The sequence below is a fragment of the Scardinius erythrophthalmus genome (assembly GCF_964197995.2).
Source record: "Scardinius erythrophthalmus genome assembly, chromosome: 21".
NCBI classification, from domain to species: domain Eukaryota; kingdom Metazoa; phylum Chordata; class Actinopteri; order Cypriniformes; family Leuciscidae; genus Scardinius; species Scardinius erythrophthalmus.
The window spans coordinates 21,404,886-21,420,226 of NC_138241.1; the positions used below are offsets into that span (position 1 = coordinate 21,404,886).

Consider the following 15,341-nt stretch of genomic DNA (forward strand, 5'->3'; position numbering starts at 1 on the left):
AAAGGTAAACAAAATACAATAATACATATATATAACAAAACCCAGTTTAGTTATAATTAACTGTATTTTGTTTACCTATATGGTGGTCAAGTCAGTGTCCGGTGTATTATAATGATTACGGTAATAAGCCTGTAAATGAACGCAGGTGTATGTTTTTTGGTTTATTTCTTGTATGCGGATATCCTTTTGTCATTTTTTGAATAAGTTTATTCACAAAATTAAATGGCACAAAAACATCTTTGAAATCTCAAGATGTTTACTGAAATCCTTTCAATTATAACAAAACTAAATCCTAAAACAATACAAATGTAAAACTGCTTAATGTATGTAGGCTCATATTAGGTTTGAGTGGAGTTTAGTGCGCATCTTTCTCGCTCTTTCCTGTCCTGGGAAACATTGTGACATTGACATGTTTGTTTATGAATATATTGAATATGTACAAAATAATATAGAGTATAAAATATTGAAAAACTATAGTATAACATATTACCTTCATTTATAATAGGGCCATCATTGCATCCTTGTAGTCACTAAACCATGCAAACCTGTAATCTCCCCAGACTATTTATTTGCTCTTTAATAATGTGTTTGGCTGTTGTTGTTGCCTATAGAGGGAGCCAAAACCCTAACAGTAACGCATATTGACTATTCGACTTTCTTTTCAAAATCAGTACCACCTGAATGACAGTCAAACGGAGCAACGTAAAATGCGCAAGAGAATGTTGCAGATTTGATGGGCACAACACGAATACAACCATGCTTAGCTCTGTAAATATTTCTAGTTTGCTTTATTATACAGTGTCATATTTAGAAGGAAAACTGGTGTTTTGCATAGATTGATAAATTAATAAAGACACAATATGGAAATATTCTTAAAGGAACACTCCACCGTTTTTTGAAATAGAGCTTATTCACCTTCTTTCCTACATTTAGATAGGTGGGCAAATGCATTTTTGTCTCAGTGCATGCATTGTTTTAGTTTGACAGGGTCAGCGCTAGCTTAGCTTAGCATAATGAATGGAATCCTTTGTTGCCAGCTAGCATGTCCTGAGTAAAAGTGATATATATATAAAAAAAAAACCCACCTAATTACTTCTTGTGGCCTGCATATTCACAACAAGTACAAATAGCGATGCAGATTAACACTAGGCGATTTCCTAGGCAGATATTGACTTGAGGCTATATTAGGGGGAAGCACAGGCGAAGCACTGCTACTTGGGCGCAGAGATATCACGCCCAAGTAGCAGTGCTTCGCCTGTGCTTCCCCCTAATATAGTCCTTAATATATAAGTCAATATCTGCATAGGAAATCGCCTAGTGTTAATCTGCATCACTATTTGTACTTGTTGTGAACACGCAGGCCACAAGAAGTAATTAGGTGGGTTTTTAAAAAAAATTTATATCACTTTTACTCAGGACATGCTAGCTGGCAACAAAGGATTCCATTCATTATGCTAAGCTAAGCTAGCGCCGACCCTGTCAAACTAAAACAATGCATGCACTTAGACAAAAATGCATTTGCCCACCTATCTAAATGTAGGAAAGAAGGTGAATAAGCCCTATTTCAAAAAACGGTGGAGTGTTCCTTTAAATGGGCGATTATCATTGTGTGAAAAAGCACTCAATGTTGCTCTGAGTGATTTCTATGTACATTCCACATAAATCAAAGTAAAGAATATTCTGTAGGCCTCTATATTAAGTCATAAGACATTATCCTTTTGAAAAACTCATTCTAATAGTAATGACTAAATCAAGACTTGCCTTTACACAAGCTCTTGGCAGGTGGCAAGACTACATTAGACCTTGGTTACTGATAAGTTGAACTATGGGAGGTACAAAACATTCTTTCCAATCCAAGGTCACATGATCCTGTGAGTATGAATGGGCAGATGTGCAAAGTGCAAGACCATTTAACAAGGACTTAAAATGAACTTGTATTTATTATAACTGTTGAGATTGCATGACCAGCTATTTTTCTCAACACTTTTGAATGGTTTTTATAATTTTCTTGAATTATTAGTTTTGTTAAAAAGTTATGTAACTGTCAACATATTCTAAATGCAATTGTTACAATACAACGTGTTACAATTTTGAAATCATATAGTTTTTGACCCTCACTTATATTTTGACTGTTATATTTTTCATATATATATTATATATGCACAAGTCTTGCAGATAGGAGTCAAAACTTTGCTGAAGTAGATAGTTATGCTGAAGGCCTCGCTCTCGGTCATGGACATCCATCTGCTTGCCCTTGCAGAGGCGCTGCTGATATTGCATGTGGGATGAATGTTATCATTTACCCCCGTGTTGGACTTTCAACAAAGGACACATTTCATCCATTTGCCATAATTTTCCACATAAAGTTGCTCCAAGCTAACACACAATAAAGAATTAGCAAAATGTGCAGAAACAATTATTTGTGCCATTTTATACAATATATTCAAATATAGCGCAACAACAAATAAACAAGAAAATACAATTTGTACAGTAAGTGTACAATGAATTCAAGATCTAAAAGTCTAAAAGCAAATGTTCTTGTACAAATGTATGCTTAAAAGATGAGACAAAAACAGTGCAACCTGTTTTGACATTGTACTATCATTTCAAAAAGACAAATATGAATACTGGAAAGTCTTTCACAGAAAATCCTTCACTTTAAGGTATTATGCATGTTTTGCATTAGCATCCAGTAGCAGGCCATAAAAAAAAAGAAGAGGAGGATGATGACCTGTGCATTTTCTAAAAGAGAAATCTGCTATGAAATGAGCCATCATCTGCAGTCTCAAATTATGATGTGATCTACTGTTAAAAAAAAAAAATCAATGAAAGACCAGAGTTTAGGCCATATCCACAGCTTGATGTTAGAAGAGCTCCGTTATTTCATCAAGTGTCTTAGCTGGTCCTGCAGATTTTTGGAGTGTTCTACACTGTGAACGACATTAAAGATGAAGAGTTATTGAAAGTAATTTTGTATAGATTTTAATTATGTAGGCTAAATATTATGACTTACTTCTTTTGAATGGCTTCTTGCCTGGATTTAAGAGGTAAATAAATATATTAGACAGACTCTCTCTTATATTTAGGAATTTATTTTGGGACTTAAGTTAGGTTAACTTAATTTTGTAATGAAATTCATACTGATACCATCGTTTACTAGTTTTACACCCGTTTACAAAACAAACAAACAATTATTTTACTTTAGGATCTAAAGAAATCACAAGATACATGAGTGTGTCCAAACCTTTGACTGGTAATGTACAAGATGATAATGAAGATAAATGCAGTATGCAATATACATATATATATACTTACTGATATTGCAAGTGGGTCGTTATAATCGACATTTTCCGTAGACTCTGTAAGAATAAAGATACTTGAAGAAGTTAAATCTGCTTTACTAAAGATGAAATAATAATAATAATCATAATAAGCTTTTCTATCACATACATCTTCAGAATGCAGAATGGCATCTTCTTGAATAACCATATTTCTCGCTGCCTGACTGAGTAGCTGTAAAGTAGGGACCGATGCAAATATTAATATTAATATGAATTGCATTAATACGTAGCCTTGTCAGAATGCGTCCTAAAACCCAGTGTCTAGACAGCATGTCTGAACATCATATGACTGCGAATATTTGGGCATATGCTATCCAAAAATGTTGTCTAGGCAGCGTAATAAGTTGAGGCTCGCCTCCAGTGTTTATTGCTATAAGAGGAAACCAGTTACAGAAACAATATCGCGTTAGAAAACGTTTCGTATATTTACTTCTTGGCTCCGGGATCCTTTCAACACTTGACGGGTTAGAGCGATCACATCTCCACTGCAAGAAGTGACTTTATCAGACAATAAACCTTTAACAGATTGACCGAAACGCGATTGTGTCTCGGAGGAAGCCATCACTGTTTACTACGGGTCCTGGAGAGGGACAATTTAAAATGTGAACGCGAATGACAGTCTTTGACGACACAGGTTTTTAGTTACTATGAAAATTATATCTAAAAAGAGAGCTCTTCTGATTAAGTCGAGTAAAGTCACGCATATCGCAGTTTATTTGGCACATTTACTTTTGTGTTGTGAAACCAATCAAATATAATCAATTATTTAACATAAAAAAGAATCTAGCATTAAACGTAGCAAATTTAAAAATATCCTATGTCAATAATGTTACTTGAGTTATTGTGAGGAAAAAATATTCTTTTAAGATTGTATTATTCATTCATATATTACGTTTATAAACCAACAAATATACTATTTTATTTATTTATTTTTATTTTAGTTATTTTTAGTTACTCATTGTGTTAATTTTAATGCTTATTTAATGTCATTGTCATAATGTTATTTAAAAACCCTATAGAAAATGAACAGAAAACAAGACATCTTCAAGACAAGTCCATATAAAGTTTAGTTTGACCTATGTTCATTTTCTAAAGTTTAACCACCTCCTTCCTTAACCATTTATAAAAAATAAAAGATTTGTTCAAGATTTTGTACCCTATTTTGTGGAAAGTGGCATTAGGCTATCAAATGCACATAGGCTATCAAATAATGCAGTAATTGCCAATGAATATTTTGGCAAGCTGTATAGGCTAATAGAAATATAATTCACAAAGTTAAAGTGTAAGTTGCAGGTTAACCACCACAGCCAATTAATGTGTAAATTAAAGTGCTCTATATGTATATATTTAATTATTTCTGTCTTAAAATGCGTTAAAATAACATTTATTAGGGTTTCTTCAAACGTAGCGTGTTTTTCAGTTACTGGGTGATGACGTCACAAGAGGAACTCGCAACCCATACTCTGCTAGATTCCTACTGTATTATGGCTATTTGGAGAACGACTGAGGATGTGGGAAACCATCAAATTCTTTATGGACCACAGCCCTACAATTTTTAACTGGTCAGGCGTGAGAGAGGGGAGCCATGGCACTCAAAGAGTTATTAATGCTTGGTGTGAGGAGAATGAGTGGAGGGTTAGCCAGGTGTCCCGGTGAGTAACGTTAGCTACGTTAGAGCCTGGTGCAAACTTAACCCGGATAATATAACAGAACAAGCAAGTCTTTTCAAAATATTGCCGTCATGTAGAATAGCAAGGAGGGACAACGACTGAAGACATTATTTACTTACAGTAACGTTAAGTCAGTCCAAATCAGAGCTGCACGTTAGAGATGCACGTCAGGCGCAATCGCTAGTCTCATCGACGCCTCAAACGTCATGTAATACCCTTCCTCAGTCCACGCGTTATCAATTTCTCACGATTTAATTAGCGATGTTTATTGTCAGAAAAGAAAAAGAGAGATCGATGTCCCCATCACTGTGTGTGTGTGGGCTATCAGCAGTGGAGAGTGTGTGCTGCCGTGAGGTGAACGCGTTTAGTTTAGTGGAGCAGCTCGAGCTGCGACCGGCTGATCTGACGTGCCTGAACCCGTTTGTTTTGCGAATAGCTTATTCTCATTTCAGGCAGGATCACGGTCCCCTTGAAGTCAGCACAAACGAGTATGTTAACAGTTGAGTTATTTTATCCATAATTTTTTTATCAAATAAAACATACAACCAACTTGTCTGTAGTTATGTAAGGCATCTATAGCTATGACTATGCCGGTAACTCTACTAGTGAGTTCCTCTTGTGACGTCACGCTCCATCTAGTGGAAGGGAGCGGGAGCGGTTAAAACCACTGTTAAAAGTGCCAACTTTTCATATTATATCAGCATTTTGGTATAAAAAACAATGGTGGGCAGTTCTTATCTTTATGTTTAATAAACACATTGCATTATCTTCGTGAAAAATTTAACCTGCAACTTACACTTTAAGCTAAAAGTTGAATAGAAATGTTAAATTGCAGGAAAATTATCTATTAAAGAGTAAAATATAAGCTGTACTCACATGTGCACTTTTATGCATCTTTGAATATGGGGATCCAATCAGCAGCTTTGTTGAAAACAGCCCCGATGACCTGAAGCTAAACTATTTCAGGGTCAAGGAGGTGGCATTGAAGATTTTGCATAAAAGTCTCCTTTGGCTTGCACACACGGGCAGTGCTGTTTTGGATATAGAGCTGGTGGACACTTGGTTGAATGTATACTGACAATGTCTGAACCACTCATCCTGCCATGGCTTCTCTGTTCATGTCTATTTTCTGCAGTAACTCTGGCTGTGCTGTATCTCAAAAAGAAGATGAATGGATTTGTGCCAGGGAACAGATCTCCTCCAAGCCTCCCCTCGTTGCCCATCATTGGGAGTCTCCTCAGCCTTGTGAGCGACAGTCCTCCACACATCTTCTTTCAACAACTGCAGAAGAAATACGGAGATATTTATTCCCTCATGATGGGCTCCCACAAAATCCTTATCGTGAACAACCACCATCATGCAAAAGAGGTCCTGATCAAAAAAGGAAAAATATTTGCAGGGAGGCCACGAACTGTAAGTAAACTGCTTTAAATCAGTTTCATCAGCAACTGAATTTCACTGCACTTTAAAAAAAAATAAAAAATTTAAGTTCAGTCAACTCAAATATCAAAGTTGTCACTTAGTACAACTTCACATTTCAAGTTGACTAAACTTTTCAGTGTAATAAGGCTTTTTATAATTTTCTTAAAGGTTACAACAGATTTGTTAACTCGAGATGGGAAAGATATAGCATTTGCTGACTACAGTTCCACATGGAAGTTCCATCGGAAAATGGTGCATGGAGCTCTTTGTATGTTTGGTGAAGGTTCAGTTTCTATTGAGAAGATAAGTGAGTATCACTGCAGCTACACAGAAGCCGACATGATATTATACAAATATGCAAAGAAGGTATAAAATATGTATTTTACAGAACCTGCTACTCAACTGTTCTTCTAAAGTTTGCAGGGAGGCGAGCTCTATGTGTGAAGTGTTGACTGAAACCCAAAACAGTGCTGTGGATATGGCACCGGAGCTGACGCGTGCCGTCACAAACGTGGTGTGTGCTTTGTGTTTCAACTCCTCATACAAACGTGGAGATGCTGAGTTTGAGTCCATGCTCCAGTACAGCCAGGGTATCGTGGATACAGTTGCCAAGGACAGCTTGGTGGATATTTTCCCATGGCTGCAGGTGAGATTTAATTCAATATGTGTCTTACAGCTAAAATAATTATCAATTTACACTACAGTGCAAAATTTTGGGGACGGAAAAGATTTTCTAATGTTTCTAAAAGAAGTCTTTTATACTCACGAAGGCTGCATTTATTTGATCAAACGGAAAACAGTAATATTATGAAGCATTATTAACATTTTAAAAAACTGTTTTATATTTTAATATAATTTAATATATAGGCTAATTTACTCCTGTGATTGCAAAGCTGATTTTCAGCATCATTACTCCAATCTAGTGTCACATGATCCTTCAGAAATCCTTCTAATGTGCAGATTTGTTGCTCAAGAAACATTTCTTATTATTATGTTGAAAACCATTGTTCTGCTTAATATTTTTGTGGGATTAAGGAAAGAGGGTTTTCACAGCAATGCCATTGAAAATAATTTTGGGTTCCCCAAGCAAAAGTTCTTATTAAAAAAAAGAACCATGTTTTTCCTAGTGTAAAGAACATTTTAATATAACAGAATATCATTTATAGAATTTAAATAGAACTAATCAGACTTCACTATAAAGAACCTTTTGTGGAATGGGAAGGTTCCATGAGTTTAAAAGTTTTTCATGGAACCATCAATGCTAATAAAGAACCTTTATTTTAGAAAGTTTAAACGAACAGCATTTATTTGAAATAAATCTTTTGTAATAATTTCATTATTAATAAACATATTCATTTCTTTAAACTTACTGACTCCAGACTTTTGAACAATAGTGTGCATATTAAAGTTATGACACTCAGATGTTGCAACTAAAATTGATTAAAAATCATAACCATGTATTCCTTCCTTCAAGATATTCCCAAATAAAGAACTCAGAATCTTAAGGCAGTGTGTTTCCATCAGAGACAATTTGCTTCAAAAGAAATATGAGGAACACAAGGTAAAAAAAATACAAAATATTCTGTGTAGTCTGTAACTAACATGATATCATAAAAGCTGCATGAATAATAATTATAAAAGAGTTTTAGATGAATGTAGTGCTGCAGACTCGACAAACAGCAGTTTTCATTCAAGTCCGTTTAGAGAAAAAGCCTCGCTCAATTCCCTGGGATTTGTCTCCCTCTACAGGTGGATTACAGTGATAACGTCCAGCGGGACCTCTTGGACGCACTTCTGAGGGCCAAACGCAGTTCAGAGAATAACAACACCAGCTCTCACGATGTTGGTTTAACTGAAGACCACCTGCTCATGACTGTAGGGGACATCTTCGGTGCAGGGGTGGAAACCACGAGCACTGTACTGAAATGGTCAATAGCTTACCTTGTCCATTATCCACAGGTAAATAAAGCTGCTCACATCTGAGCTGGCTGTACTGGATTAATTAAAATTTTCTTGTAATGAAACATTGCATTTGACATTAGGTGCAGAGAAAGATTCAGGAGGAGCTAGACAATAAGATTGGAAAAGACAGACACCCTCAGCTCAGTGATAGAGGGAATTTGCCTTATCTAGAGGCCACTATAAGAGAAGTCCTGAGGATCCGACCCGTCTCCCCACTCCTCATCCCTCATGTGGCGCTCCAAGACTCCAGGTAATAACATATTTAATAGTAATAATAATAATACTTTTATTCAGAAATAATGCATTTAATGGATGTATAACGTTACATGACGTGACGTATAATGTTACAAAAGATTTCTATTTCAAATAAAACTTTCGATGAATATAAAGAAATTAAGTATTACGTTTTCCAACGCTGATAAGAAATGTTTCTTGAGCAGCAAATCAGCATATTAGAATGATTTCTGAAGGATAATGTGACTCTGAATATGTCAAACATGCAGTCAAACATGACACTCAACAAACCTAGCCAGTTCAGATATTTCATGTGTTCTAGCTCAAGCACACCTGGTGCAACTAATGAAGCCATTGATTAGTTGCATCGGGTGTTCTTGAGAAAACACCTGTTTTGCAGATCTGTGCTGCTGTGAGGGATTCTATCCAGGGGGTTGAATAATTTTGAGACTGCAGAAGTAATTAAAAGTTTCATTTTAAGTTGAATTTAGGGAACCAACTTGAAATATTTGTTGTGTTGAGCTATTTCAATTACTTTTGTTTGATTTGTTCATTGCAAACAGCTGAAAGTCTGTAAATTTTAACTTATTTGCAGTGGAGGTTGAATAATTTCGATTACAACTATATATGCATGTTTATTTGATGATCATTGTTTGAAACACCCACAATAGGCTTTTAAATGTATTGAACCCTAACCCTATTGAGTCCTGATTTCTTCTCTGCTCACTTATAGTGTGGGAGAATACACTGTGCAGAAAGGGACCCGAGTCATTATTAATCTGTGGTCTTTACATCATGATGAGAAGGAATGGAAGAATCCTGAGCTATTTGACCCAGGTGAGAATCTGCAATGACATCTAAAAGTCGTGTGTGTCTGTGAAAGTTACCAAAACATTGCATCTTCTGACAGGCCGATTTCTGAACGAGGAGGGTGATGGTTTGGGCTGCCCATCGGCCAGCTACCTGCCATTCGGCGCAGGAGTACGCGTTTGTCTCGGTGAGGCCCTGGCAAAGATGGAACTCTTCCTCTTCCTGTCATGGATTTTGCAAAGGTTCACGCTAGAGACGCCCACTGGCAAGCCTCTGCCCGACCTCCAGGGCAAGTTTGGTGTGGTTCTTCAACCGGAGAAATTCAAGGTCATTGCTAAACTAAGAGCAGACTGGGCAAAATCCCCAATAATTTGATTTTTAACACAAACTTAAAAACTTTTAAACACAGACCTACTTAGTTTTGAGGTTGTTGATCAATGGTATACGATTTTCGTTCATGTCATCAATCTACATTATATCAACTTTTTTTTTAATAATCTTGTTTAATGGTCTATAAGGCCTGGTGGGAATCTACATTACCCATGATTCTGCAAAAAAAGCTACACCAGAGAATGACATCAATCTCCCTACACTCTTACTTAAATAGTTGTGTGTGTGTGTGTGTGTGTGTGTGTGTATACTGTATATGTATGTATGCATTGTTTCTATAAACATCCAACAACATTTTATATTTATCCACCATTTTATTTTAATTATGCTGTTAATACTTTCCCCCATTAAAAGTGAATTAGTGAGTCTTGTACCTTTTGCATTTTTGTCTAATTTTCAAATACTTTTTTGCATCAAATCAAAGTTTGTAATGTTGTTTCACCTTGTAGCTGGTTGGCTTGGTTCGTGGTTTATAACTCTTTAACAAAGACTTTTTTTAAAATGGGTTATGGTGAACGGTAAAAATGAATGGTATTGAATGAATGAATGGTAAAAATACTTACGGAATGAAGAATACAAAAAAACGAACTAAACTAAAATCACTCACAGAAATTAATTGGCATTAATAACTTTTTTTATTTATATGGAACATTCTTTGATACTCTTTAATTTGGTTGAGTCTTCTTATAAAATGCAGAAAATACAGTTTTATATAAAAAGAAAGTGACTACAGATACAAAACTAAAACGTAGTACCAGGCTTAAATCAAAGCTTAAGAAAAAAAAAACCCAATTGGCTTCCAAAGCCTTCGTCAACTTCAAGCACTCACACACTCATCGCTCAGTGTCAAAACAGTGCAATGACAACTTTAGGCAAAATGAACACATCTCATTCACAGTGAGCTATCCAACATAGTAACTCAGATTCCACTTTTATTCATATACCTTTGGTCTCAAACATCAAAGGACGAGAAAAAACAATGGAGAATAAAGCTACAGAAAGAACGACATGAGCATCGTCGCCGCAACGGATGACTTGAAATCCTCACTGAACTGACTTCATAACCTCAAGATTTCCCTTAATCGGTCAAATATTTTGATAAATGCTTTAACTATGATATAACTGGTCTAGATAGTTCGGAACGCTCAATATTTGGATTACTGCTACATAAATGTTTTTGAAGGCATCATGTCTGTGTTGGAATCTGCCTCCCAAAACCATTTTTGCCAGCTAACAAACGAGGAACCTAATTTATCAGCCACATCACGTTTGAAAGAAAATTAGACACCATTTACACAGGAACACTCTGATCTGGAGATCAACAGGGCCGAAAAGCCATCTGTGCCCAAGCTAAGACTCTATTAAAGGACGCCTAACTGCTAATCCAAACCAAAGGTCAAACAAACACAGTGGCCTGAAGAACGATCCACTTAAAGGAATCCACTTTGACACTCTCTCTCTCTCTCTCTCTCACACACACACACACACACACACACACACACGCGCACAGTCTAGGGAATGCAGTGAAGCAGCTTTGGACAGTCTCACCGCCACAGAAAAACAAATCTCAATCTCGTCATGAACCCGACATAAGTGCTACACTAGCATGACAGTAACCTTACCTGATCTGCTACAATAAAACGCACATTAAAAGATTATTTTATGTAATAAGGCCTATACACAAGTTACTGTTAGTGGTGCAAGAGTTCCCTTACAGTGTTAGGATACAAAAACAATTTTAAAGCACTATGGGAGAGTACAGAATAGGAAAAAAAATAAATTTAAGGCAAAAAACAAACTTATCTATGGAAGGCTTATCAAGTGATCCTTTCAAACAAGTTACCATTGACCAAAAGGTTCACTCATACTGGCCATTAATTATTTTATGCAGAAATTCTATGACACATGTTCTGTTCTCTTTAAGGCATATGAAAACTACTTGAATCAACAAAGGCACCTATTGTAAATGTACAAGCTGGGTTCAATCTATATACAAAGGTATTTTCAGCCTTCATTTGAAGAGTCTTTGCATAATGAACTTATACCTATATAGTATGTGGATGAAGTCAGTTTTTGTTTGTGGATCTATTGAGTTCCTGCAAATAATCATGCAAAATATTGGATAGAGCCCGAGACCATGTCATACAATTATGAAACAAAATGGCAACCATACCCTGCTAGGAAGGGAGCATGTTCACTTATTGATACAAAAAGACAAAAAAGCGAATTATTTTCCTTCATTTTTCTGAATAGCATCATGCAGATACTCCAGATACGTAATAAAGACAAAACACAACAACAACTGAATATTAAAGCTCTGAAGTGTTAGCAGACTGCTCAGTGGCTGTCTTTTCCATTTTTTTGTGCACAATATAATCTTTTAAGAGTACAATATAAACAAATTAATATTAATGAAATCTGAAAAATGTCAGTCCATTAAAATTCCACCTCCATTCCCCCTAATATTTTATGATTATTTTTAGGTTCATAAAGAGATAGTAAAATAAATCCATATGAATCGAGCGGTTTAATCCAAGTCTTCTGAAGAGACACCATCAATTAATATGATTAACAGATCTAATTTAGGTTTTTTTTATTCACATATAAACACTGATCAACGGAAATACAGTAACAGAAGTTCAAGTGTACTTGCTTGACACATAAGAAGCCTCATTGGTTCTTGCTGAACCTTGATCGGTTGTCACATACCAAGCAAGTACGTTTCAGCTTCTGTTTACCATATTTGATGTGCTCCATGTATGTGCATATGGATATATAATTTTATTAACTTTTTAAAGCATCATGGTTTTGGTGGAATGGTGTTTGGTAAAATCTCTCAGGCTTCATTAAAAATCTCTTCATTTGCTTCAAAGATGAAAGTAACTAATGACAGAACTTTCATTTTAGGGTAAACCATCCCTTTAAGTATTTAAAAAGAATATTCAAAGTACGAATTCAGGAGCAAAAACCAGCACAAATCACCATCCCCAGACCTTGAGTGCCAGCTTCATCTCAGGAGGCAATCAGCCCCCAAAAACTGACAAAAAGCCTTAAATCTACAGGCGTGTCACCCAGAGCTCGATAAGGCTATAAACGGGAGAATTTCCCCTGTGGTTTTGATCGCGACCTCTCTGTGAGGCAACAGACCTATTAACGTCTTTAACAGATTACCCTATTAATCCATAAAACCGTGAGGACTCACACATTAACGCCCTTTTAAAACTCTCTCTTGCATGCATGCACACACTCGCGCGCACACACACACACACACACACACACACACACGAGAAGTACACACAAAGTGACATAGCTGACAGTACAAACTGATGTATCTTAAGAAAGTAAAGGGAGACAGCAGTCTAAAGTAAGTCTCTGCTGGAACTGGTTGTGCTCAACTCTGGGGGTCCGTGTTGTTGCCGTGATGTGGACCGTCCTGTTCGTTGATAGTGTGCAGATGGAGGCAGACTGGAGGTCGCTGAGGCTCTCTGTGCTCCAGAGGCACGTCTGAGGCAGCCAGGCCCTGCTCCTCATCCCCGGGACCCAGAGGAGGGCTGCTACCGCGGGGGTTGCAGCTATCACAGAAGTCCTGCTCCTCGAGCTCCCCTCCATCCATATGCACCACAAGCTCTTTCATCTCCTCCTCTTCCTCTCCGTCTTTCCCCTGGCTGCACACGCATACCTCAATCCCAGAGTCGCCCGTAAAGCGCCGGTGGCGCCCTGGAGTCTTGTCTTTGTTTTCGGGAGAACAGTCTTCTCCGGGTTCGGTCAGGTCCTCGCTGGAGCTGCCCTGTTTGACTGGGCTGTGTGAGGTAGCGCACGCCACCTGCTGGAGCTGCCCGTCCTCCTCTAGGCTGAGGTACTGTGGTTTAAGGGCGTTTATGGCAGGGCGGTGTGTGGTGGGAGAATGTGGCTGCTCTACGCAGGGTCCCGGGGAACAGTTCTCAGATGCAGGCGGGGCAGTGGGGCTGCACTGCAATGGAGGACAGTGCTCATCTGGTTGTTCAGAGCACAGGGGGTCCGAGATGTTGGGCTGGGCTGGCTGAGAGGCACTGTATGGAGGCGGGGGCGTCGGAGGTCTGTTTTCGACTTCCTCGTATGCGGGTAAGAGGTAGCCAGGCAGGAACCCTGGAGAAGAGGAAAAGAAGATGATTTTGACAGCATTTGTTGACTGACCACTAAAGCACACATTACTTTCCATGAATAGATCTACTAATTCTACAATAAACAGATTACTTTCCGATTCAGATATAATTGTAAGCCATTTACAGTTATTACTTGACTGCAAATTTTGTTTGAGCAGCTCATTATCCGCTGGTGTTTGCAGCGTCTCAGAGTGGTTCGGTTCACAGTAAATGCTGATCCACACAAACTCCATCTCTGTTCTGAGTTTAGGGTGCTTTAACATGGATTTGGGAACATGTGCTAAGTAATGTGCTTGTAATGAGAAGTGCTTACCAACAAATGAGTAGATTTAAAGGCTGCCTGCTAGGCTTGTTGTGGTAGTCAGCCATACACTGATACATTACTTGCCCACGGCGGGGTAGTCAGCCATACACAATACATTACTTTCCCATGCGGCACCGCCCCCGTTGGAGTTTAGTTTTTTATTGAAATAAAAAACATTTAGTTCAGTTGGACAATGGATGCTGCAATTACGTACTGAATTCGTCTGCTGTGCTCCATACAGCATGAGCTGCAGAGTCACAGCACACTGACAGACAATGCTGGAGGATTTAGTGCGCAACAGATCCTGAGAAACATTGACAAATATCTTCTCTCTCCGTAAATGTGCGGTCAGTAACGCCACTCGCTATACACGAGAAGATATTGTGTGCATTCAAAAGCGTTTTCTATACTCTGCATATAGATAGCAGCTCCCTGATGCCTGCAAATTATAGGCTTATGGTATATGCATGATTGCGAATTCAAAAATCTGCAATCATCTAATAAATTAATTGACAGAACTGGTAGACAAAAAAAGTAACATTGGATTTAAATGCATACAGGACAAGCAACTTTAAATCATTGATTTTTAAACTTTGCTGCGCCATATCCAGTTGGTCACTGTGTCATATTCACTGTGCTAAAAGTAAAATTAAGTCAAGTCAAGTCAAGTTTATTTATATAGCGCTTTTCACAACACAGGTTGTATCAAAGCAGCTTCACAGTAATAAATTAGAACAATACATCAATGTTTGTTTCTAGTGGAACGTCTACGTTCGGTAATGCTGATCAATAGTATCGTTGATTGATTAATTCAATTAAATATCCCCAAATATCCCTGTATTAGTGTTAATTAGTGTTACATGGACTTTATTTTGAGAAAATAGGATTCATAGTGCGCATACTTAAGTGTTTACTTCCTTTTTATTCGTTTTTTTCGTCTTTGTGAAATATACTATAATAGGATTACAGAAGCAATAAGTTGCTATCTAAAGTTTAAACGGTCACACTTTAGATTAGGGTCTAATTCTCACTATTAACTAACTACAGTATTAACTATAACTTTTGA

General features: G+C 37.3%; 3 protein-coding genes across 3 annotated transcripts in view; 1 reads left to right on the forward strand and 2 right to left on the reverse strand.

The window, feature by feature from the left end:
* Nucleotides 1–2,405: 2,405 nt before the first annotated feature.
* On the reverse strand, nt 2,406–3,943 carry borcs7 (BLOC-1 related complex subunit 7). Its single transcript, XM_081350177.1, has 5 exons — nt 3,772–3,943; nt 3,451–3,513; nt 3,316–3,359; nt 3,014–3,034; nt 2,406–2,930 (listed from the first exon to the last, which is right to left on the reverse strand). Exons 1-5 carry the CDS (start codon nt 3,901–3,903, stop codon nt 2,879–2,881), a joined length of 312 nt encoding a protein of 103 aa, XP_081206303.1. The 5' UTR covers nt 3,904–3,943; the 3' UTR covers nt 2,406–2,878.
* A 2,098-nt stretch (nt 3,944–6,041) lies between these two features.
* On the forward strand, nt 6,042–10,200 carry cyp17a1 (cytochrome P450, family 17, subfamily A, polypeptide 1). Its single transcript, XM_081350172.1, has 8 exons — nt 6,042–6,424; nt 6,602–6,740; nt 6,850–7,079; nt 7,908–7,994; nt 8,183–8,392; nt 8,476–8,645; nt 9,363–9,466; nt 9,540–10,200. The coding sequence occupies exons 1-8, from the start codon at nt 6,092–6,094 to the stop codon at nt 9,812–9,814; spliced, it is 1,548 nt and encodes a 515-aa protein (XP_081206298.1). The 5' UTR covers nt 6,042–6,091; the 3' UTR covers nt 9,815–10,200.
* A 247-nt stretch (nt 10,201–10,447) lies between these two features.
* The window catches only part of LOC308682119 (uncharacterized protein), a 45,734-nt gene continuing 40,840 nt past the window's right edge, over nt 10,448–15,341 (reverse strand). Inside the window, exon 13 of the mRNA XM_081351609.1 lies at nt 10,448–13,954. Within this exon, the coding sequence (XP_081207735.1) occupies nt 13,221–13,954 (734 nt within the window). The 3' untranslated portion in view covers nt 10,448–13,220. The remainder of the gene's footprint in view (nt 13,955–15,341) is intronic.